Genomic DNA, 23,527 nt, shown 5'->3' with positions numbered 1-23,527 from the left:
TGAGGTGAATTCTATTCTTCTTATTTTTCAGATGATAAAATTAAAGTGCAGAAAATTTCAATATCTTGCCCAGGCAGACAGCTAGAAAGTATGGAGTGCAATTTCAATGTCAGGCAGTTCAACCTCAGAATCCAGGGTGTTAACCATTATGCTACACTGCCTTACAGAATTGTGAAAGGACCGAGTAAATCAGTAGATGTAAAGCACCAAGCAGAAAATTGGGGCAATCATTATTAAGTTTCTCCCTAAACTTCTCCATAGCTCTTTGCTCCAGAAAGACTTTTAATTATCTTCCCCAAGACTGCATTCAATCAACACATTGAGGGAAGTGTGGCTCTGTGGTAGGTAGTCTTATGAGTGCGTTATCAACAACACTCATGTCAAACTTGGGGAGATCAGAAATCATATCCCACAGGACTCTATTCTGGGACTGATTCTTTAATACTTCATCAATGATTTACATGGATAGAACAGAAAATAAGCTCCTAGAGCTGACAGATGATACATGCTGTTAGCAGATGACACCCATCGTCAGTTAGGAAGGCGGGCATCCAGGACAGGATTAGAATTCCAAATGGCCTGGCAAGATGGAGAAGAGGTGGAGGCAGAGAGAATGAACTTCATTAGCAACTAGCACAGAGTAATATGCTTATTTAGAGGGAAAACATTATATACTCGCATAACAAGGGCATGACTTAACAACGAATGATTGTTGCTGGAAAGAGTTAACGGTTAAAGTTGCTCACAAGCTGCTGGAAATGAGACAGAAAGTTGAGTATGGTTCTGGAAATGTATGAAAAAATAGGCCTAGGTGGGGGTAAATAATTTTTCCTATACATGCCATATTTTAAAAACTCTTTTCAAGTGCTGTTGTTTTCCCCTTTTTCTTCATCAGTGTTCTGGACATCTTGGAAAAGGTATACGGGAAGCAACAGAAATCCTTACAATTGCAAAATAAAACCTGAGGGGATAGGAACCGAGAACTTTTCAATGAAGAAGACAAGAATTGTTGACAATTCATGTAAGAATTCTTGATGAAGCAGCCTCCGTGTGTCAGTCTGTGCTGGGTGCTGAGAGACAAAGACAATCAGATCTGGTTTCTGGCCTTGAGAAACTCAGAGACAAGAGGGTAATCACTGTAAAGTTTATGAAGACTCTTATTTAGTACTCTGATATTTGTATGATTCCTGGCTAACTCCTACACCTTTCCTGTATCTCCCCTTTCTTCCCTTCTTTTCTCATTTCCTTTTCTCTATTCTTTCCCTTCGCTAGACTTTAGGTCTGTTATTGGAGCCCACCAGCATGCCAGGAGTAGCTGGGAGTATTCAGTGGAGCCCCATCTGAGACTCTGCCAGAACACAAAGCCTCTCTCTTCGTACATTTCAAGGTATTTCTATAAATTTATCTTTCACTCTACATGTACTCCAATAAAATTGCAAGCAATAAAGTAAGGCTGGGAGAGAGAAAAATAGGTTCCCAGATGGCAAATAGATCAGTTTGGCTAGAGAAAATGCTAGAGTAGACATATTATGAATTTTATAATATTAAGGAATTTGAACTTTCTCTTGTTGATGACAGAAAGTCAATCAAAGTTTGTGAGAAAGGGAGTGACAAGATCAATTTAGGGTTTTGGGAAGAGTAATCTTATTGTGGTAGACAGAATGGGTTGTTAGGAGACATTCTGGAGGCAAGCGTCTCATCAAAAGATGGTTATTATGCTATAAAAAATAAGGACCAGGCAGTTAGGCAATCGGAAGAGTTAGAAGAGGCAGAGACATATAGACATAAGAGACACTATAAAGGAAAAATCAATATGATTTGGTGCCTAAATAAGTACAAGCATCAAAGGAGCAAGGAATTGAAAACAACCCATAGGTGGTAGACAAGGGGATCTGGGAAATGAAAATATCATTAACCAACATGGGGCAGTGGAAGCTGAAGGTGGCCTGTGGTAAGGGAATCAATGCTAGACAGCTTGTCTTTGTGCTGATGGAACATATAAACAAAAGTCATATATCCAGCAGGGAGCTAGGAATAGATTTCCTAGGTGATCCTCCTCACAGAGGTAATAGGGTGTTTTAGACACCTCCACCTGTATATCCCACTGACACATCACATTCTACATGCCTAAAACTGAGCTCGACTGTCATTCACAAGCACAAAGCTGAATTTACATTTCTCTTCAACGTTAGTCATGCTTTTAAACACCCAGGCTACTTAAACTCAGTCATTTCTGGTTCTTTAACCTCCCACCCTTTCTGCTCCCATGATCAACTAGTCACTCATTGCTTCTGAGAGATCAATATGCTGTACATCAATTCCTATTGTCATAATCAAAGCTTGCGTGATTTATTCCATTAACTATCACACAGTTTTATAATAGGTTTTCTTGCCACATAGGTCTGTATTTTTCCACTATTTACAGATTGAAATTCAGAGTCTTCCAGGAATGAACATACCTGTCCAACCTGATCCCTGAGAAGATCTATACATACCCAAGGTGAAAGCTCCACCTCCTTGCCTTTCTTTAATGATGCCAGGCATTTCTATGCCTGGGGTGCCTCTACTGATGCTGTTCCATTATTTTGGAATAACTTTTTCCACTCAAGGATAGTATCTTTCACAGTTCTGAGTCACATGCCAGTCCCATTGTGAGGGCTTCCTGACCACCCATTGCTTGTCTCTCTTTACTCTCGCTGCTTTTTGTGAACGCAAGAGCCTGAACCAGGAGGTGGGAGTAGACATGGGAAGAAGCAAAGGATGCTATAAAAATCCAAGCAAAGCATTGTGGGGAAGCAGGCACAGAGAAGGGAGAAGTTCAAGATAAAATGACGGTCTTGGTCAGCCCTGGCTGACTGGGGAGAATTATAGAGAGGAAAAAAAAAAAGATTACTTGGGCTTTGAGTTTGTTCTAGAGTTGAGATACCAGCAATGAATCCAAATTGAGCTGATAATTTAGAAGTCTTACAGAAATAAAAAAGGGTGGTTGGGCTAGAGAAAAACATTTGGGGTTTATATGCAAAGAGATAGTACTAGATGCATGGGGAATCAAGGAATGGAAAAGATCTCCAGAGAAAAGTCTGTCAGATAGAAGGTTGAAGACAGAGCTACAAACATATTACCAATTTCTAAAATGAGAGGAAGATATTCAACTAGCAAGAGAGCCAAAGACTGGCTACTGAGGAAATATTACATATTTTACATTTCTAAAAGGCAAGCTTTTTGTTTGTTTGTTTTTAACCTTTTATGGGAACCTTTTTTTGACCATGCTGCATGGCTTGTGGGGTCCTAGTTCCCCAGCCAGGGATTGAACCCAGGCCACAGCAGTGAAAGCACCAAATCCCATAGGAAACTTTTAATTTCTGAGATGTTGTGCTTCTGATTTATGGAAACTGCTGGTTCTCTGCTCAAATTGGATCCCTTTTAATTACAAATCTTGATACTCAGTGGTATGAAACTTAGTATTCCAATATTACATGAGGATATCCAAATAAAACCAACAACCACCAAATATTAGGCTGTAGAATTTAAAGCAAAGTGGGAGAGTAGGGGCTGCTTTTCACATAATCTGATAGCATATTGGGGGTAAGGTGGAGGTCTAGAATAAGATGTGTTAAAATGGATTCAATTTGTCCAAATCACAGGTTTTGAAAGAACTTCTGTTTAGCACAGGGGATCTTTGTTGCTTTTGAGGAATTTCTTGAAATAAAAATATTATAAAAATACATGCTTGTTGTCAAAATAACTCAAGCAATCCATATAGAAGTAAATATGACAACACCCTAGTGAGATTCCCTGGGTATCTATTGGTTAGGACTCTGTGCTTTCACTGCTGAGGGCCCAGGTTCCATCCCTGGTTGGGGAACTAAAATCCCACAAGCTGCAAGGCATGGCCCAAAAAAGAGAAAAGCCCATCACAATAAACAGTGTGGCATATACCCTTTTAGGCTTTTCAGAATACACACACAATCATATATGCATGTACCTTTTCTATATGTAACATGTCCCATTCCCACCATCTAATTTCCCCTAAAAATAACATGCTATAGCAATGAACAGGTAGCGCTAGTGGTAAAAAAAAAAAACCTGCCTGCCAATGCAGGAAACCTAAGAGATGGGGGTTTCATCCCTGGGTTGGGACGATCTCCTGAAGGAGGGCATGGCAACCCACTCCAGTATTCTTGCCTGGAGAAGCCCATGGACAGAAGAGCCTGGCAGGCCACAGTCCATAGAGTCTCAAAGAGTTGGGCAGGACTGACGTGACTTAGCACACACGCATAGCAATGAACAATTACATTAATAAACATTTTATTTGTACAGCACATCCACACACATTATATTTCACATGCATTATCTCCTGGATCTTCACTCCGATGTTCGGAAGTCGGCAGGGTGGGGTTATTGGTGTCATTTTATAGACAATATCATTTATCTAAAGTCTCAAAGCTACTGTGCTGAAGAATTTACAAGTAGACTTGGGTCATCCATCCCAAACAACATGTTTATTTCCTATATCACGTGGTTTCCCACAGTGGGTTTTGCATATCCAGGTCTCCCCAGCCTCAGCCAAAGTGTTCTACAGAGTTTATCAGCTTACAGCTTGAATTAGGATACTTCTGAACATCACCACATGGCTGCCTAGTAGTTTTCTTGAGATGGGAAAATGTGGCCTTGTCAGCTTGATCTGCTAAGTATTTGGGTTACAGGTTGAAAGTGATGACAATGGAGGGTACAGTGAAAATTCTACAGAACCCTACACTGATGTCCCTATATGTAACACTGATATCGTTGTATGTAATCCAGCTAATAAATTATGCTGAAAATGGGCACATCTACTATTGAACAATGTGTTATTAAAAAAAAAAAAAAAACACAACAGGCCCCAAACAGAGTCACTTAGGATAAGCCCCATATCACCATCAGTTCAGTTCAGTTCAGTCGCTCAGTCATGTCCAACTCTTTGCGACCCCATGAATTGCAGCACGCCAGGGCTCCCTGTCCATCACCAACTCCCAGAATTCACTCAGACTCATGTCCATCGAGTCAGTGATGCCATCCAGCCATCTCATCCTCTGTTGTCCCCTTCTCCTCCTGCCCCCAATCCCTCCCAGCATCAGAGTCTTTTCCAATGAGTCAACTCTTCACATGAGGTGGCCAAAGTACTGGAGTTTCAGCTTTAGCATCATTCCTTCCAAAGAAATCCCAGGGCTGATCTCCTTCAGAATAGACTGGTTGGATCTCCTTGCAGTCAGTCCAAGCGACTCTCAAGAGTCTTCTCCAACACCACATTTCAAAAGCATCAATTCTTTGGCAATCAGCCTTCTTCACAGTCCAACTCTCACATCCATACATGACCACAGGAAAAACCATAGCCTTGACTAGACGGACCTTTGTTGGTAAAGTAATGTCTCTGCTTTTCAATATGCTATCTAGGTTGGTCATTACTTTTCTTCCAAGGAGTAAGTGTCTTTTAATTGAGAGTTAATTACTGTTTCTGCTCTCTCAGAAATGGAATCTTAAACCAGTCAGTCAGGAATCTCCTGATCATCACTAGTTAGGTAATCTGTTTGATAGATCCCCACCATGCCCTAAAGAAAATAACCTTGTAACAACCAACTCTCTCTTTTGCCTAACAAAAAAGGGCTGCTCCTTTCTGCATATAATAACAGTCTTTTTGGTATAGCTCCTTGGAGCTCCTTTCTACCTGCTCAATTGAATGTTGCCAGATCCAAACCCATTTTTTCTCAAATGAACTCTTAAAAATTTTAATACATTTCAGTTTATCTTTTAACAGCTCTAATGAGAAATTTGAGAGGAAAGATACAAGAAGTAGTGTAATGGAAAGAGCACTTCTATATTTCATTTCTGAGAAACATATTTTCCCCCACATTTTAATACCTGAAAATAGGCATTCATCTTACAAACCCACGGATCTTTGATTCGGTAAAGAGCAGTACATGGAGACTCGTTAAAACAACTAAATTCTGGTCTAGACTGCATTTCCCCATCTTGGGCAGTGTTGTGAACATGAAGTGATGTATGTCATGCACAATACAGACTATACAGGATGCTGCTAATGATAACCACCATTTATTGAGGGTTTACCCTATTCCAGTTACTCTTCTTTGCACACTGAGAGGATTTTCTCATTTAATCCTCACAGTGACCCTCTAAGAAAAGTCCTATAAATATCTCAGTTTTATAGAAAAGCAAAGTGAGATTTTAAAAGTTCAGATGAATATGGCTATAGGTTAAAAACTGGTAATAGCAAGGCTGGGGGTTGAACAAGGTATGAGGCCAGGGACTCCCAAGTACTATTGACCTACCTGTGACCTATGACTTCACTTCATCATCCTTTTATTTGCCTTCATCCTTTCCCATTCCTCTGCAGGTTTACTAGCTGATTTTGATTTGTGATAAACTCAGATGCCTTCAGGATTATAAACATAGACCTGGTGAGGGATGGCAGACATTAGGGATGATGAACAACATGATTCTCAGCCAGGACACCACACACACACACACACACACACATGCATACCACACCACACACCACATACCAGACTGACTTTTGGATGACCTTTCCACAGCAGCAAAAAAATTAAACAACACATCAAATTTATCAAGTCCCCAAGGAAAACAATAGCAACAACAAATTGGACTGGCTCTATAAAAAGTAAAACAAATTAAAGTTGTTAGAAATCCTTGAAATCTCAAAAAAAAAAAAATGTACTGACTTCAGCTACCTGGTTCAGGAACTTTTGCTAAGTTTCAAAGTGTTCATAATAATATATATTCCAAGTGGATTAGAATGAAACCTGAGAAAAACTTCAATAAAGCGAAAAGAGACACAAAAAGAAGAGAAGCTAGCTCATAATGAATCTATAACATCCCAGAGAGGAGGTCTTCAAAATGGCATTTTAATTAATGCCTCCTACCAAACAGAAGGTATTTTCTTTTCTCTCTCGCATCTTTCTCACGCATCAGTTTTGTAGATAGAGGGCCCCATTTTACAGATTACACAATTGAGGCTCTAGGGAGGGAAAAACTTGTCCAAGGGCTTCCAAGCCTCTGCTTTTCTAGTACACTTTACGGGGGCAGAGGCAAAGATACTGTAAGCAGACAGGGTAGAGGGTCCTCAGAGAAAAAGAACCAGGCAGTTTTCTTGATATTAGAGAAGCCAATTTTGGCCTAAGCCAGTCTGTGATGTAGCTAGAATATTAAAAAGCAGAGATATCACATTGACAACAAATGTCCATCTAGTCAAAACTATGATTTTTTTCAGTAGTCATGTACAGATGTGAGAGTTGACCATGAAGTAGGCTGAGCGCTGAAGAATTGATGCTTTCAAACTGTGGTGTTGGAAAAGACTCTTCAGAGTCCCTTGAAATGCAAGGAGATCCAACCAGTCAATCCTAAAAGAAATCAACCCTGAATATTCATTGGAAGGACTGATGCTGAAGCTGAAGCTTCAATACTTTGGCCACCTGATGCGAAAAGCCAACTCATTGAAAAAGACTCTGATGCTGGGAAAGGTTGAAGGCAGGAGGGAAAGGGGACGACAGAAGACAAGATGGTTGAATGGCATCAGTGACTGAATGGACATGAGTTTGAACAAGCTTTGGGAGAGAGTGAAGGACAGGAAAGCCTGGCGTGCTGCAGTCCATGGGGTTGCAAAGAGTTGGACAAGCCTGAGCAGCTGAACAACAACAACAAAAAGAGTCCCAATTCCTCCTTAAGAGATATACATCACAATCTGATACATAGTTTTGAGTTCTGCAGGAACTAAGGGTCCCACCCAAGTGGAGGACTATAACTACATGCAGAGACCACAGACTCATCAGAACCTACGATATGATGATGGTGACATTTTCTGACCCTTGAGACTTCAGTCAACTAAACCCTGTCAATCTTTTCCCCAATTCTATGCTGAATTCTCCTCTGCTCAAGCCCTTTTATCAGTATGCATACACTGCCCAAGCCCCCTTCATGGATATGCATGTACCTTTAGCCTAAAACTTCTCCAATTTTGCAATACAGGGAGACTGCAATTTTGCTGCTCTGGGAAAGGGCCCCAGTGATCACCTTACTTCCTGCAAGTAATAAATCTTTCCTTCTCCTGATCTTTGGCTGGATACCAAGCAAGAGGCAAACTCTGTTTTTGGGTAACAGTATCATGAAGCCAATGATGACCGACCCTCAGTTGTTCTTTTCAAAGTCGCAAATCTGACTGTATTCATGGTTTGTGTTCTCTTTCTTAAAGAGAGCCCTCCAAATTGTACAAACACTGGGCTCCCCCAAGCCCTGGGTCCACATCTGTATGGGACTCAAAAGTCTATGATAACAGCCAACTTAGGTAAGTCAGCCTCTGACTCCAGCTCTCTCTGGAGAGAAGAGAATGCCTCGGATGCCAGGATCTGCAGCCAGATCCAGGACAGCGGGACTATAGACATCCTGCATTTCTCCTGGAGGCCTTCTCTGTCAATGTAGTGATTAACTCTCCTGTGCTGGCTCACCACACAGAGATGCTTGGAGGGCAAGGTTGACTATATTTTTACAGCTTTGGTTTCCCTATTAATTGCGAAGTTGGCCCTAGCCTACAGGAAATAAGATGCCAAAAGAAAGGGGAGTGGATCTCTTCCAGACCTCTACAAGACTCAGATTATACCAAACCAGGAGCAAAACCCCTTTTTAGCATTTGAAAGGGAAGGCAATTGTATTACTAAGCCTCACTCAACCGCCTCCAGACTTTTCTCAGCCAGAGAACAAAGGGAAAAAAGCAAACACCACTTCACACCCTTATTCACTGGAGGTTAAAAGAGACCTCCCACTAGACAAAAGTCCTTCTAAAGGTCAACTTGAGAGTGTATTGAAGAGGAGGGCACTGGCCAGGGAACAAAATGTTTACCATCTCTCTGAGGCGGGCTGTTTCTGTTTTCCTTTCAGCACGTGCATGGGCTACATCTGTCAGAATTGGACATTTTCATCCTGATTTGCTTGCTGGTGGCCAAATTACACTTCCTTGGACCTCAGTCTTTTTCAGATTCTTGATTCCCATTGAACTAAGAAAGAAGGGGTACCCTGAGCCAGGACAGCACCCTGGGGATGATTATTCATTCATATTCATCAAGTCCACAGCTCTCATTGATGTGTACAATGTGTCAAACGCTGTGCGAGGTGCTGGAAGGATGTAACAATGCAAAAGCTGAAGCAGTGCCTGAACTCTTCAATCCAATGGGGACAGACTGCTGTTAAACAATGAAACACACACACTCCGTTGTCAAATACAACTAGTCATGTCCGACTCTTTGAGACCCCATGGACTGTAGCCCACCAGGCTCCTCTATCCATGGAGTTCTCCAGGCAAGAATACGGGAATGGGTTGCCATTACCTTCTCCAGGGGATCTTCCTGACTCAGGATTGAACCTGGGTCTCCTGCATTGCTGGCAGATTCTTTACCATCTGAGCCACAGGAACATGAAAAAGGTTTGAAGGAGCACAGTGTGCAAAGTGAGCTTAGCATGAGAGTGGCTGACATCACATGGGTTGTAAGAGAGGGGAATTCTTTGAGGAAGTGAAGGAGTTCTCTATGCAGTAGGGAGGTGGACTTCCCATGCTGTTCTAACGGTAAAGAACCTACCTGCCAATGCAGGAGACATAAGAGAGGCAGGTTCGAGCCCTGGGTTGGAAAGATGCCCTGGAGTGGGGCATGGCAACCCACTCTGATGTTCTTGCTTGGAGAATCCATGGACAGAGAAGCCTTGCAGCCTATGGCCTATAGGATTGCAGACAGACACATCTGAACCGACTTAGCAGGCACTAAGTCACTTAGTCTCCTGCATTGCAGGCGGATTCTTTAGTAGCTGAGCCACAAAGGAAGCCCTAGCAGGCACACAGAAAAGCTGAAATCATGCTGTTACAGGGGAGCAGCAGGCAAAAACTCCCAGGAACTTCATTGCCTGGCACAGGAATTAGAAGAATACTAGTGGTTGGAGCCCAGTGGGCAAGCCAGATTGGGGCTGGAAACTAGGCAGGAGGGGGACTATGGTAAGGCTTTGAATTCTGTAGGCTTTTGCCTTCTATCTGCAAAGCAATGGGAAGCTAGTTAAGAATTTAATGACAGAACATGACTTACGTGGTGTGCAGTATAGAGAAAGAGCTTTAGGGGCCAAGAGATTGATATAGGAAGACTTGATATTCAGTTCAGTTCAGTTCAGACACTCAGTAGGGTCTGACTCTTTGCAACCCCATGGACTGCAGCACGCCAGTCTTCCCTGTCCATCGCCAACACCCAGAGGTTACTCATACTCATGTATAAAGTCCGTCATTGTTTCCACTGTTTTCCCATCTATTTGCCATGAAGTGATGGGACCGGATGCCATTATCTTCATTTTCTGAATGTTGAGCTTTAAGCCACCTTTTTCACTCTCCACTTTCACTTTCATCAAGAGGCTTTTTAGTTCCTCTTCACTTTCTGCCATAAGGGTGGTGTCTTCTGCATATCCGAGGTAATTTATATTTCTCCCAGCAATCTTGATTCCAGCTTGCTTCACCCAGCCCAGCATTTTGCATGATGTACTCTGCATATAAGTTAAATAAGCAGGGTGACAATATACAGCCTTGACATATTCCTTTCTTGATTTGGAACCAGTCTATTGTTCCATGTCCAGTTCTAACTGTTGGTTCTTGACCTGCATACAGATTTCTCAGGAGGCAGGTCAGGTGGTCTGGTATTCCCATCTCTTGAAGAATTTTCCACAGTTTGCTGTGATTCACACAGTCAAAGGCTTTGGCATAGTCAATAAAGCAGAAGTAGATGTTTTTTCTGCTATTCTCTTGCTTTTTCGATGATCCAACAGATGTTGGCAATTTGATCTCTGGTTCCTCTGTCTTTTCTAAATCCAGCTTGAACATCTGGAAGTTCATGGTTCACGTATTGCTGAAGCCTGGCTTGGAGAATTTTGAGCATTACTTTACTAGCGTGTGAGATGAGTGCAATTGTGCGGTAGTTTGAGCATTCTTTGGCATTGCCTCTCTTTGGGATTGGAATGAAAATGGACCTTTTCCAGTCCTGTGGCCACTGCTGAGTTTTCCAAATTTGCTGGCATATTGAATGCAGCACATTCACAGCTATTATATTATAAAAGCTATTATAAAAAGCTATTATATTTTATTATATTATAAAAAGCTATTATAAAAGATTTCAAATCTTTTAGGATTTGAAATAGCTCAACTGGAATTTCATCACCTCTAGATTTTAATCTTTGTCAAAAGCCAAGATGATAAGTTCTCAAATTTTAATGAATTCTCTGGAATTTTGACAAAAAGTAGATTCTGACTCAGGATGCCTAGGGTAGGGTTTGAGATCTGCATTTACAACACAGTTGCCGTGCTTCTGGTCCATACAATACTTAAGTGACAGAGTTTTAGATCAAGGTGTCTGCAATGGAAATGAAGAAAAGCAGACAAATTTGAGAGCTTTCCTTGTGAAAGTCTAGAAGGGCTCTGACTTGCACAACTTGGTGGAAGAGGTTGACATTCACTTAGATATGATGCACCAGAAGAAAGAGCAACTTTGGGTGAGAGATGAAAAGCTCAGTTTTGGATATACTGAGTTTGATATGTCTTAGGAATATCTAATTAGGCTACAGTACATATGGATATGAAACTCTGGAATGAGGTGGAAGCTGGAGGTACAAATTTAGGAGTTATCAATATGTAAGTAGGAATTGAAGCTACGAAAATGGATACTGTCAGCATAGGGAGATGTTCACAAACTCATATTTGGCCTGCTGGCCACCTGTTGGTCTTGTAAGTATGTTGGGAAGAGAAAAGGTTTAAGACAAAGCAAATGTTTAACATCTGAGTGGTCAGGAGAAGCTGGCAAAAAAAAAATATCTGTAAAGAAGAGGCCAAAATGATGGAAGAAAAACCAAATTGCTATCTAACAGTCATTGCCTCTCCTTCTTGCTGACAGAACAAGTTTCAAACATGAAGATGGTTTGAAATCCACGAAAGTAAACCCTTCCTGTAAGCCACAGTGGCTGATTCATGGTTGATTTAAATTAGACACAATAATCTCATCTGTTTTGCCTGAAGATTTGGGCTCTGATCAATGAGACAAAAAAGGAAGTAGATGGGGGTGAATGGGGATTCAAGGAAGGCATTTTTCTTTCCCAGAAAAAGGGTAAGAATAAGAAAAGAGCTTCATAGTGCCATTGCTACCTCCCTTTTCCTGCTCTGAACTCAGCTGTGATGTCAGAGCAATGTCAGCTATCCTAGGGCTGAGAGGAGATAGCACAAGGGTGAAAGTTCAGCAGCTAAGGATGGTGAAATTGAAGGGTCTTCAGGTTGCTGATGATACAGCTGCTCTGGAACCACCTCCCTCTAATTTCTTTGTTAAGTGACATGATAAATGCCCCAAATTGCTTAAGCCGTTGTTATGGGGTTCTGCCACTTGCATTTTCAACTGCTATTTAAGGTATATTGTAGAGAGTAGTTCTGGGACTAGATAGACATATTTCAGGTAGATACAGTGCTTAACTCTGGACATTCTGTATATTTCTTCATCTGCAAAATGGAGATAATAATAGTATCTATTCAAAGAACTATCATATACTCTTGGTGGAAGTGTAAATTAGTAAAACTACTTTATAAAGTATAATAATTTAGCAGGGTTTAGTATAATAAAACTGAAAATACATGAAACTTAAGGTACAGCAATTCCACTTTTAGGTAAATCCTACAGAGATTCTTGCATAATGCATTGAGAGATGTCTGTAAGATTATTCAGTGAAGCACTTTGTATAATAGGAATTAGCAACAGCCTAGATACCCATCAGGGCTTCCTAGGTGGCTCGGTGGTAAAGAATCCACCTGCCAAGCAGGAGACACTGGAGGACGCAAGTTCAATCCCGGGGTCAGGAAGATCCCCTGGAGGAGGAAATGACAATCCATTCAAGCATTCTTGCCTGAAAAATCGCCTGGACAGAGGAGCCTGGCAGACCACAGTCCATGGGGTTGTAGAGTCCAACACAGCAGTGACTAGACACACATGCAGATATCCATCAGGAAAAATTTATACATAAGGTATAGTATATCATCGTGATAGTATACGGTAGAGCAGTTTAAACAGATGAACTAGCTCTATGTATGTATACATCAACAGGCATGGAGCTCAGAAACTTAATGCTGTGTAAAAAAAGCAAATTTCAGAGTGAGATATGCAGTATGCTCCATTTATATACATTTTAAAAGCAGACACTACGCTACATATTTTTGTGAATCTGTAAGTCTATGGAAAATAGATTGGAAGCACACACATTAGATACACTCAGGGATGAGGGACAAAGGAGATAAGAAAAAAGAGGGGTCATGTCTAGACAGATGATTATATCATGCCAGTAACGGAAGAATGACTGATTGAATCAATTCAATTCTGGGCATCTGCAGCTCAACTTCAGAAACAAAATGAAACATAACAAAATAGTATCAGTCTTCTAGGATTAAATAACCCAGTGTATAGCACACAGTAAGGATTTAACAAACAGTGGCCATCCTTATCCTATGATGCTCACCTGCTTTGCTCTGCCTTTTTTGCTTTCCATAGGTTCTTTCTAGTAATTTTAGAAAGATGGTGAGTTTGGTAGGGTATTTCTCTCTGTACCTACATTTCTGTTCTCACTTATTGGTGTAAGGGCTGTAAAAGCAAAAGGCTTGGTTTGGGCCAGGCCCTGAGTGCACACAGGCTATTCTAATGAGTTAAAAAAAAGTGCTACCAGGCATACCCAGTGGTAGCCCTAACCTGCCAATCCCCCAAATAGCCACAAATAAGAACACTTTACTAGTATAAGTCTTTGCATCTTGAATAAGTAGTTTATATTAATCAGGACTGGATTGAGTATAAGGGAAAATTTTTTGGTGCTTATGAAAATTGGGAATTTCAAGAAGAAGAACTGGCTTCAACTTTCTCAACTAAATCGGGGAACTCTTACTGCCTTGCACCTACCTACTTCTGCTATTTCCACAGCTAAAAGTCTGTTCTTGCCGTGTCCACTTCCAGGTACCAATTTTGAGCCAGTTATGCAAGCAACTGAAAGAAGGTTTGACTCACCAAGTGGAAAATAGAATTTGCTGGAAGCAAATACTATAGTTCATAGAATTAAAGGAAATGCTCAGAGCCAGGGCTTGGGAAGAAAGAAAAGCAGGAAGCAACATGATCTTAGTAAGGAGTACATACTCTTTCTTTAGGTCATGCCAGGGGCTTCCCAGGTGGCTCAGTGGTAAAGAATCTTTCCTGACAAGCTGGAGTCACTCAGGAGACATGGGTTCGATCCCTGGGTTTGGAAGATCCCCTGGAGAAGGAAATGGCAACCAACTCCAGTAATCTTGCCAGTAAAATCCCATGGACTGTGGCCCCTGGTGGGCTATAGTCCATGGGGTCAGAAAATTGTTGGACATGACTTAGTGACTTAATGACCAAACAACAGCAACAAATGGGAACAATCCAACCCACCAGCCGAGATTCCCACTGTCATTCTCCCTGAGGAGTCTGACTGGCTTAGTTTGGGTCATGTGGGGTGGGCCCTGTGATTGACAGCCCTAGTAAGACTCCACAGAATTGAGAAGTTGTAGTTCCCTGATGGCACCCCACTCCAGTACTCTTGCCTGGAAAATCTCATGGACGGAGGAGCCTGGTAGGCTGCAGTCCATGGGGTCCCTAAGAGTCAGACACGACTGAGCGACTTCCTTTTCAACTTTCCACTTTCATGCATTGGAGAAGGAAATGGCAACCCACTCCAGTGTTCTTGCCTGGAGAATCCCAGGGACAGGGGAGCCTGGTGGGCTGCCGTCTATGGGGTCACACAGACTCGAACACGACTGAAGTGACTTAGCAACAGCAACAGTCCCCTGAAAGACAAGCAGCTTTCAAAGCAAGGGTAGGGATGCTGGCCTAGCAAAAACGGTAGACATCTACTTCACAGCTAAAAGTGGTTTGCATCTTATTAGAGGATTCCAAAGGTCACAGACAGAAAGATGTGATATTATGTCACTATCAGCTCACGTTTGATGTTGGGAGCTTACTTCACAATTCTATCTTTTCCCTCTTCCATATCTGTAAAATGAAGTTTATGACGCATTCCTTTCTTGTATCACCAGATGTAAATCTCCATAAATTAATAATAACTCAGAGCTGGAAATGGTCTCAGATCTCTTAAGGGAGTGATTCTCAACCTTGCCTTGGCTGAACAGTTTTTTAAAAGCACACACCCAGAGATTCTGATTTAATCGGTCTGGGGGAGAGAGCTTGGGCATCAATATTTTTTTCTGAAACTTTCCCAGGAGATTCTAACACGCAGCCACGATTGAAAAGTCCTGGGAAAGGCTTTCAGGGGTAGTTTGCTCTCATGCACTCTCCTCCTGCTGAAAGTTCCTCTGTATCTCCAACAGGTGATTGTCAGCTTGTTTTAATGATTCTAGTGAGGAGAGCATTTTAGTTTGCTTCAGCTGAAATAATAAAATACCATAGGCTGAGTGGCTTAAACAACAGCAATTTATTTTCTCATAGCTGTGCAAGCTGGAAAGTCCAAGATCAAGGTTTCAGCAGGGATCAGCTCCTGGTGAGAGCTCTCTTTGCTGTGTCCTCACAGGGTGGAGCAGGAACCAGCTCTCTGGTATCTGTTCTTATAAGGACACTCATACTATGAGATGACGGTTCTACCCTTATTAGCGCATTTCACCTCAATTACCTCCATAAAGGCCATATTTGCAAATACAGGTGGGGTTATTTGGGGGTTGAGGTTTCAATACATGAATCTTTGGGGGATGTAAACATTCAGTCTATAGCAAGGAGATCAGAGCTCATTGGGCTGTAGTAGGATTCAAATTATTAGAAAACTCTTTTTCATTAAGCCCCAAACTGTCTCTTTCCAAAGCCCTTCTTAGTCTTAGCTCTTCAGAAAGGCTTAAGGGAATTTTTTGTAGTTCTTGTTTAGTTGTGAAGTCATGTCTGACTCTTTTGAAACCACATGTATTTGTAGCCTGCCAGGCTCCTCTGTCCATGGGATTTCCCAGGCAAGAATGCTGGAGTGAGTTGCCATTTCCTTCTCCAGTGGATCTTCCCTGACCCAGGGATCGAAGCATCATCTCCTGCATTAGCAAGTGGATCCTTTACCACTGAGCCCCCCAACACATCAGGGAAGCCCTAGGGAAATAGGAGGCAGCTAATCCAATAAACAACCATTTTGCTAGGCATTTTACATACATTCTATCTCTCAAGCCTCAGGAGGATACAGTGAGGAAGATATTGTGCCTAATTCCCAGATCAAAAGACAGCTATCAGAGAGGATGGATGATCTACCTTAATTAATAAGGCCGATCAGTGGCAAAATGAGAATTCGCACCCAGGTCTTTCTATCTCCTAAGCCCATCTTCCTTCTATGCTTGTGCTGCAGAGTCATCACTTCTACAGAAAACCCTCAGATACATGAGGGTAAAGCTGCCCATAGGATTGAAAGGAAAGTTCTCCTGAGAACTTGCCTTATCCATCCAAATACTGCTTCTGCTACTGTGGATGTCTTAGCTTTTCTTTCTCTCCTTTTCTCCCCTTTATCTTATACTTTATTATTTATACTTCATCCTAGTTTTGATTTACTTCTCTCCCCCATGATCTTATTTTTCCTCAGTGTTCTTTCTGGACTTCCTTTCATTTCGCGGACTCTAGTATAGACCAGATATTAGCATGAGTAAGAATCATAGAAATGTTCTGATTGACTTGGTGAGGGGGGGATGAAGAATCTACATTTCAAACAAGTTATCAGGTTGAATGTATTGGAATATATTCACTTTTCAGCCTTTCTAACTAGCTGATCTGTAGGAAGGGTTTCATATGCTTCTGTACTTTCTCCTCCACAGGTAAGATCAGCTTGTACTTCCAGTGCCATTATGACAGGCATAGACAGAAAAAAAGGGCTTCCCTGATGGCTCAGTGGTAAAGAATCTGCCTGGCAATGCAAGAGAGGCTGGTTCAACCCCTGGGTCAGGAAGATGACCCCCCTCCCCTGCCCCAGAAGAAGGAAATGGCAATCCACTCCAGTGTTCTTGCCTGGGGAATCCCATGGTCAGAGGAGCCTGGTGGGCTATATATAGTCCATTGGGTCACAAAAGAGTTGGATATGACTTAGCGACTAAACAACAACAAAAAGAAAGAAAAAGCTTTGAGAGGATAGAATCTCGAGGTCATGAGAGCAGCAAACCATCATTTGTACATAACATGATGTTCTTTTTCTGCCCGTCACCCATCCCCCTTTTTCCACAATGGCACTTCTCTTTTATTTGGGGGGAGAGCTTTTAGCCCACTCTGTGTGATCATGGTGGTTCTGTCAATCATGTGGCCTCACATATTTCACTGTAGGAGTAAACACAGGAGTTAGAAGAGCAGGTCAGAATGTGTGCACCACTTCCCTGGTCACTGTGATTGGAATCTAAGTTGTTCAGCAAATGATCCACGAAGAGCCAGTCAGAATTTTTTTCAAAATGGCCATAAATGCTGGGAGAAAAGAGGTTTATTTCCTTGCTGTTGCTGGCTATTGGGATGACACAGGTCTGGTGATGCTGGTTGCTGTCTTTGCTCTCACATGGAGGGAGCCTATGGGGGAACAAAGCTAACACAGAGGGGACTAGAACCCAAAGATGGAGAGGGAGAAAGAAGCCCCAGTGGCGTTGCGTCTAGCTTGACTGTAGCCTGTTTCTCTTACTCATTCCCTTGAGTCAATAAGTACTGTTTGGATTAATCTTGTTTGAGTTGAGTTTTTGCTTTTTGCAGCCAGACTTAAGCTATAAAATGTGCCCACCTTGTTCAACAGTGCATCTCCAATGCTTAACAATCAATATGTGCTCACACAGTACTCACCAAATGAGTGAACAGAGAAAGATCTCACTGTACAAATACTTTTCTGGGTCTCAACATTCACTAAAATACCACTCTTCCAGGTAAGTTCACTTGGAACCTACTTCAGAATCTGCTTTGGTTCCTGGGCTGTAGCAGATTTGGGGATGAGAATAGTGATTAAGAAATCAAACTCTAGATTGGGCAGAACTGGGTTCAGATGACAACTTTATAACTTGCTACAAAGTTTAGTCTCTGAGACATGGTTTTCTTTCCCATCCTAAAATAAAGGTAACATTATTTATGAAGCAATTATCACTTGGATCTGCTCCATTCCTCCTCTTCATTCCTTCTTCATAGCTGAACCTGCTCTTTTGGCCCAAGGTGGGCTTTGTCCCAAACAGGGGCCAATGATAGCACCTTTGTCCCAGCAAGATAAGATTAACTTGAGTTGGAATTTAAATTGCAAGTGAAAACCCACAGAAGTGGAAGGTGGTTTAGATAGTAATCTGAAGACAGCGCCATAGACTAAGGAAAGCACTAAGAGCTGCAACTGAGCTGAATTCCTCAGAGCTGTTGTTACTTCTCTTTCCTAACTCTACTTGTGCAGTTCTTCTGGTCCATGAGCCAGTCCAGAGGCCTTCCAATAAATCTGTTTTCCTTAGTTTAAGTAGGATACAAACCAAGAGCCTAAGCCAAATCAATCTACCTCAAATATCAGCTTAGAGAATTAAATAAAATACATGTGAGGTAATTTGCTCAGCACTAGGAATATAATAAATGTTCAGTAAATGTTAGCTATAATACATTTTTTACTTCAACTTGACTTATTTGGATCCTACATGATAAACAAATTAATCTCTCCTAATTATCCAGAAGTCAGCTACATGGAGTTGCCTGTGTGAGAAACAGCTTGACTGTGAACAGGAGCCTATACACCAGTATCTACTCTTCTGCCTTTAGTGAGGGTGAGAATCAGATGGAGAGATTCTGATTCGATAGGTCAGGGTTAGGGAGGGGGTCTCCAGAACTCATGTTTGAAACCACTGATTATTTTCTCTATCTGTGATGTGCTAATCCCTTCTGATTGCACACTGCTTCTCAATTTGGGGCTCTAGAAGCAGACTGCTCTTCAAAAAGTCAGCTCCCCCAAAGTTGATTTCATATTCATTATGTATTTTAAATTGTCTGTAGCCGTTCCACAGATGTTAGGTCCTAATCTTTGGGACCTGTAAACATTAACGCATAAAGAAACAGGGGTTTTGCAGATGTGATTAAGTGAAAGATCTTGAGATGAGGAGATTATCCTGGGTAAGCCCTAATTATTATCATCTGGGTGGCCCCCAAATGCCACACATGTCTCAGAGAGAGATTATACCCACACACAGCAGAGAAGGCAATGCAAAGACAGGAGGTCTTTGCAGCTACAAGCCAAGAAACATTGACAGCCACCAGAAACCAGAAGAGTCAAGGAAAGGATTTTCCCCCAGAGCCTCCAGAGGGAGCATGGCCCTGACAATGTCTTGATTTCTGCTGAGTGAACCTGACTTTCCGTGTTTGGCCTGCAGAACTGTGAGAGGATAAATTTCTGTTGTTTGAGGCCACCAATTCTGTGGTAATTTGTTACAGCAGCTGCAGTAAACGAATACACCACCCTACATACATTTGTCAAATGTATTGAAAATCTGTCTAACCAAAGCTGTAAGAAACAAACTTCATTCGATTTATTTAGGTTTTTTCGGCCCTTTTCTATCCTGTTAACTTGCCCAAAAAGCTGGAAAGAGTTGTTCATGTACAGACTCAACTACTCCTGTGGTCTCTCTCACAGACCACCCCCTGCTGAATCACCCTTTGGTAACAGGCACCCAGGTTGATCTTCTTCTCATGCAATTTTGGGTCCCTTGGATCTGAGTTGGCATCTGAAAACCCTTAGGCCCCTTGTGAAAAGGGAATGAAAGACTGTGGTTGCTAGCAGATAATAAGCCTTTCCCCCTCTTCTGCAGGAGCAGGCGACTGGTCCACTGCACGGTGGCCTTCACCCATCCCTTACCTCCCCTTCAGTTGGGGTCAAGTGAGATCAAACCTCAGGGCGAAATCAAGAATACTGTAAAAGTCTTCTTCCTTCTTTCAGTTCTCTCCCCTGAAGGCGAATTGGCAAACTTTTTGGCCAACCCAATACATCAAAAGTAAATAGTTCAAGTTCCTCTATCCACATCTTCCCACTTTACTCCCTTCTATATATTTAACCACCGTTAAAAGTCTGATATGTGCTTTCAGAAATTTCTTTAAAGGCTTGCAAACTCCATGGGCATTACATGCCTGTGTGTCCACTTGTACACACAGACATAGAGGTTTGGGGGGTTTTGTTTTAAATTGAAAACAATTATGGGAAATGTTTAAATGCTAAATCAAGGCAACTCTGTTATGCCAAGGTCAGAACCATGGTTAGAAAAAACAGAAACTTACCCAGGAGCTGGGGACGTGTGGGTAAATGTTATTTAAGATTTTGAGCCCCAGACTCTCTGAATCCTCCTGGCCTATAGAAGGGACCATCCCTCTCCATTAAGAACTAGCACTCTTTACTTGTTTGAAAACCATGCAGAGACTTTTCTCGCAAGGCAACACATACCTTCCTCGTGATCTGCCCTGCTTTCCCTTCCTGGCCCCTAGGCCTATAACTAGGTTAAGCTCCAAAATTACACAGCTGGGGACATGCTAGACCTGATAAGGAAGGAAAGGGACTCTACCCAAAGGAGTTGCAAAGCCCACCTAGAATGTATTTGTAGGAGCTGGAACTGGGTCCCAAGAGCGTTCTATTAAGCAGTCTGGAACAATATATTGGATAGAGAAGAGTTTATCAATTTGTGGACACTCTCTCAGAATATAAAGTTTAGCACCCTGTTAAGGATATGAGGAGACGGTGTGAACTTGTCACTAAAATGGATCTTAGGAGCATGGAAAAAAATGATGGCTTATGCTAAACAAAGCTGAAATCCCATGGACAGAGGAGCCTGGGGGGCTATAGTTCATGGAGTCACAAGGAGTTGGACATGACTGAGCAGCTAACGCTTACCGTGGTAGACAGTGGAGAAAGGGCTTAAATGGTTCAGGGAAATGGGCATGCTGAAGTGGATATCTCTGCAAAGTTGGAAGAGACACCAGATGATATGTACCATGGGAAGGACTATCACACTCATCATCGCTAAGGCCATAGGGAATGTACTGGTGAAAGGAGTACCGGCGTCACTCAGAAGTTTATAAGACAGGGTTAACCATAGAAGAGGCCACTACAGAATTAGGCTCAATGATAATAATGGGGATGTTAGGACTCCAAAACAATAGAGAATATATAGTGGTATTTCTCAGGTGGTGCTAGTGATAAAGAGCCTGCTTGTCAATGCAGGAGACATAAGAGACGTTGGTTCAATCCCTGGGTCAGTAAGATGCCCTGGAAGAGGGCACAACAACCCTCTCCAGTATTCTTGCCTGGAGAATCTCATGGAAGAGAGAAGCCTGATGAGTTACAGTCCACAGGATTGCAAAGAGTTGGGCACGACTGAAGCAACTTAGCATGCACACATGCAGTGGCATTTAACTGCCAGAAGCAACATGGATGTAATTTTCTTGATAAATCTAAGAATCACAGGGTAGACAATGGGGGCTAACTTGTAAAGAGAACTGGAGATGGTTAAGAGAACACAGTATCCCTAGGGACAAAATAGATGGGCATCCAACAAGGGTACAACTCAGCTTGTACTGTCAAAAGAAATCAAAGAAGGATGACTGCTAGATGGAGGACAATTACACGTTATGATTGCTTGCTCAGCTCCTGGACCTGAGTTACGTTTTAGGTATAAAACCCCTTAACTGAGTATTCACTTATAGTTAGGTATCCCAATCATTATGAAGACTGTTGGAAACAAAGGACTAAACTGATTTGATATTCAGAAATCTGTAAGAATGAAGGTCTCTCTGTAAGAATGAAGGTCTCTCTGTAAGAATGAAGGCTTACGGAGTGTTGACCAACATCCTGCTTACAAGCAAATCTACAGGATCTATTGATCCACTCAGCAGTCATTTTCATGATCCCCAAATGTATATTTGGGATTGACCTATGTAGTACTTGATAGAGTTCCAACTTTGGGTTCTTGGCTTTTGGTTTTAAGGTTTCTTGTAGTGAGGAAGTCTAAGAAGAAGCCTCTGAAAATACTCCATCATCCCTCAATCCCATCCAAGGTCCCAAACCAGTATCACAACCCCAGTGTAGGGAGACAGCAAAAATTAGTGCCATCTTTAAGGACATGAAAAAAAGGAAGGATGGTGGACTCTATCCTATCTCCATTTAATTTGCCAAGCTGGCTCCCAGAGGAAACCAGATGGATCTTGGAAAATGATAGTTTACTGTAAATTTAAACAAATTATCCCCCTAATTGCAGCCACAGTACTAAGTATGATTAATATCTTTATTAAAGCGGATTAACATGATTTCAGGTACACAATACATGACCATTGGCTTGGCAAATGCATTCTTTCACATTATGATAGAAAAGAGCATCAGAAATAGTTTACATTTATATAGAGTGGATAATAGTACATATTTACACTTTATTCCGGAGAAGGCGATGGCACCCCACTCCAGTACTCTTGCCTGGAAAATCCCATGGATGGAGGAGCCTGGAAGGCTGCAGTCCATGGGGTCGCTGAGGGTCAGACACGACTGAGCGACTTCACTTTCACTTTTCACTTTCATGCATTGGAGAAGGAGATGGCAACCCACTCCAGTGTTCTTGCCTGGAGAATCCCAGTGATGGGGGAGCCTGGTGGGCTGCCGTCTATGGGGTCGCACAGAGTCAGACACGACTGAAATGGCTAATTCTCTGCTTTCTATAAGAATATAGATCAAAGAGATCTGGACCATCTGGACATACTATAGAACTTCACATTGATCCATTATATTAATGATAATATACTAAGTGGGGCTAACGAATAGGATGTGGCCAGCACAGTGGAGGATGTAGTAAGACATACATACTCCATGTGAGATAAACCCTATAAAGAATCGTATCCCTGACATATGAGTAAACATTTTTAGGCTTGTAGTCAGGGGTGTGCCAGGACATACCTTACAAAGTAAAAAACAAATCATTCTACCTTGCCACTCCCATATAAAGAAGGAAATCCTATGCTTGATAGGTGGATCTCAGTTCTAGGGAAAGCATTTTCCACACCAGAGAATAATTCTCCAGCCCACAAACCGGGTGACAAGAAACGTTGCCAGCTTTGAGTAGGTCTTAGTCAAAAAACAATTTGCAACCAATCCAAGCAGCAGTGCAAGCAGCCCTTCTGCTTGGGCCACAAACCTGAAGGACCTATCGTGTCAGAGACATCAGTGGCAGGAAAAGATGCAACATGGTGGCAGGGCTCATGGCTAGCCCCAATGGGAAACTGACAGCATAAACTCCTGAGACTCTGGTTCAAGAAGAATTAGATACTTTAAAAAAAAAAAATCCGATTTATACATGCTATTGGGCATTGCTATAGATGGAATGCCTGATCATGAGACACCAAATGGCTATGCTTCCAGAACTGCCCATTAAGAGCTGGGTTGACGTTGAGCCCTGAGGTTGCAGCCAGGTTCA

General features: G+C 42.0%; 1 protein-coding gene across 1 annotated transcript in view; it reads left to right on the top strand.

The window, feature by feature from the left end:
* The window catches only part of LOC113900206 (translation initiation factor IF-2-like), a 113,850-nt gene that overhangs the window by 40,438 nt on the left and 49,885 nt on the right, over positions 1-23,527 (top strand). The window contains exons 5-6 of the mRNA XM_027553748.1: positions 896-1,021; positions 1,273-1,387. Of these exons, the coding sequence (XP_027409549.1) occupies positions 896-1,021; positions 1,273-1,387 (241 nt within the window). The remainder of the gene's footprint in view (positions 1-895; positions 1,022-1,272; positions 1,388-23,527) is intronic.

The sequence above is a fragment of the Bos indicus x Bos taurus genome, chromosome 2 (genome assembly GCF_003369695.1).
Source record: "Bos indicus x Bos taurus breed Angus x Brahman F1 hybrid chromosome 2, Bos_hybrid_MaternalHap_v2.0, whole genome shotgun sequence".
In the NCBI taxonomy this organism is placed as follows: Eukaryota; Metazoa; Chordata; class Mammalia; order Artiodactyla; family Bovidae; genus Bos; species Bos indicus x Bos taurus.
The sequence above is the reverse complement of the archived record's forward strand: the minus strand, read 5'-3'. Positions and strand labels throughout refer to the sequence as shown.